The sequence below is a fragment of the Haplochromis burtoni genome, unplaced genomic scaffold (genome assembly GCF_018398535.1).
Source record: "Haplochromis burtoni strain Fernald_Lab_line unplaced genomic scaffold, NCSU_Asbu1 Contig_686, whole genome shotgun sequence".
NCBI classification, from domain to species: domain Eukaryota; kingdom Metazoa; phylum Chordata; class Actinopteri; order Cichliformes; family Cichlidae; genus Haplochromis; species Haplochromis burtoni.
In genome coordinates this window covers 172,049-173,825 of record NW_024583047.1, presented here as the reverse complement: position 1 = coordinate 173,825, position 1,777 = coordinate 172,049, and the positions used below count along the sequence as shown (strand labels likewise).

The window sequence follows — 1,777 nt, the reverse complement described above, 5'->3', positions numbered from 1 at the left end:
TTTAGGGTAAGGGTTAGGCATTCATTTTTAATGGTTAGGGTAAGGGGCCCTCACTAAGACAGCTGATAACAAAAGGAGAACAAGTAGATAAAGCAGAGAGACTCTGATGCTAAAGAAGGGAATACTCACTTTTCTTTTGGCCTTTATACTGCTGGGCCTTTTTCTTCTGCTTGGGAACAGACTGGGACATTTCTCTGTTACCTAAAAAAGAAACAAGAAAGGACATTCAAGCATACAATGAGAGGAAAGCACATCCATACGACTGTCTTCCTCTTATCCAATTCAGTGTTGCGGGACGAGGAGGGGGGCCGGCATTCCTGATTGGTGGCAGTTTATAAACACCCCTATGAGACAAACAAACACATATGCACATCCCTACCTCACAATGTTTACAGGTCTAGATGTGCGCACACTCAACGGCACAGGTGGTCTGCGGGGTAACAAACGATTCTCTATTTCTCAGTTATATATTGGCAAGAAAACACCTACTCTTCCTCTGGAAATGCAGCAATACCCCCTTGCACATTCAATGGCTGCATGATGTAATGTCCTTTCTTAAACTTGAGAAGTTCAACCATTTTCTCTGAGGCAGATCTCAAAAGTTTTTGGTCAAGTGACAGCTATTCGTGACCTACTGTAGTTCATTATAACTGTCTCATGTAGTGATCCCATTCTCTGCCCTACTATCTTGTCTGATCCTTGATGTTAATAATTCTCTAAACGTTTTGCACTAAGACACTAGAGGAAGAAGTATGAACAGCATTATGGCATTACTCTGTGAGGCAGGCGGTTGGAGCTGGTAGCCTGTTAGCTGACACCAGCCCACTGGATAGAGGTCAGGCGACTCGCAGTCCACCCACTGATCATACTCGTCTTCCCAACCATCAAAGTGGATCCTCAGTAGGCGGTGCACAATCCTTGTCACCGTGGCGACACACACCAGCCTTGGTTCCATCAGATCAACAGCTTCCAGCTTCATGCCTAGCCGAAACCCATGATTGGGAACCTCCTAGGACATGAAAGGATCAAGGACAGTGGAAAAAGAGAAATTTAACAAACAAAACCCGGATCTTAAAAGTACTGCAGCCTGTATTTATCCTTCAGTAAAAGCTTGTGAGAAACTTTACAAATCCTGGCAGTCATAACATGAATATGACCAATAATGACATGAGTTTTTACTGATACTGTTTAAATGGATGGGGCACAGTGACATGGTGATTAGCACTGTTGCCTCACAGCAAGACGGTCCTGAGTTCAATCCCGACCACCTTTCTGTGTGGAGTTTGTGTGTTTGTGTGGGTTCTCTCCAGGTACTCTAGCTTCCTCTCACTGTCCAAAGACATGCAGTTAGTGGGGTGGGGTTAGGTTAATTGGTGATTCTAAGGCTATGTCTACACTAGCCCGGATAAATATGAAAACAGTGTATACTTCTGAAAACGCTCCGAGTCCACACTATCGTTTTCATAGAGTTGTTCATCCACATTTAAATCAAGTTGAAGTTCAAAGTTTATTCGCCACATGCAGTGGCAGGTTGCCCTGCAGTGGAATGAACCCGCCCCCCGACCTTACACATACAACACAGACATCACATGGGGATACAAGTCAGAGAACGGTTGCATTACAGAAAAAACAAAACAAAACACTGAAATGTACACTACAATGGGAAAGGTACAAGAGGAAAAAAAGAGACCTCTACTCATGCTGGGCTACAGGAGGACAGCATGAGAACAGGAAACAAAAAAACTCCTCTGCACAGAAAGCACATAAATGTCCACAG

At 44.0% G+C, this 1,777-nt stretch overlaps 1 protein-coding gene across 1 annotated transcript in view; it reads right to left on the bottom strand.

The window, feature by feature from the left end:
• Nucleotides 1-6: 6 nt before the first annotated feature.
• The window catches only part of mbtd1 (mbt domain containing 1), an 18,550-nt gene continuing 16,779 nt past the window's right edge, over nt 7-1,777 (bottom strand). The window contains exons 14-15 of the mRNA XM_005949589.3: nt 775-1,009; nt 7-201 (exon numbers count right to left, since the gene is read on the bottom strand). Of these exons, the coding sequence (XP_005949651.1) occupies nt 110-201; nt 775-1,009 (327 nt within the window). The 3' untranslated portion in view covers nt 7-109. The remainder of the gene's footprint in view (nt 202-774; nt 1,010-1,777) is intronic.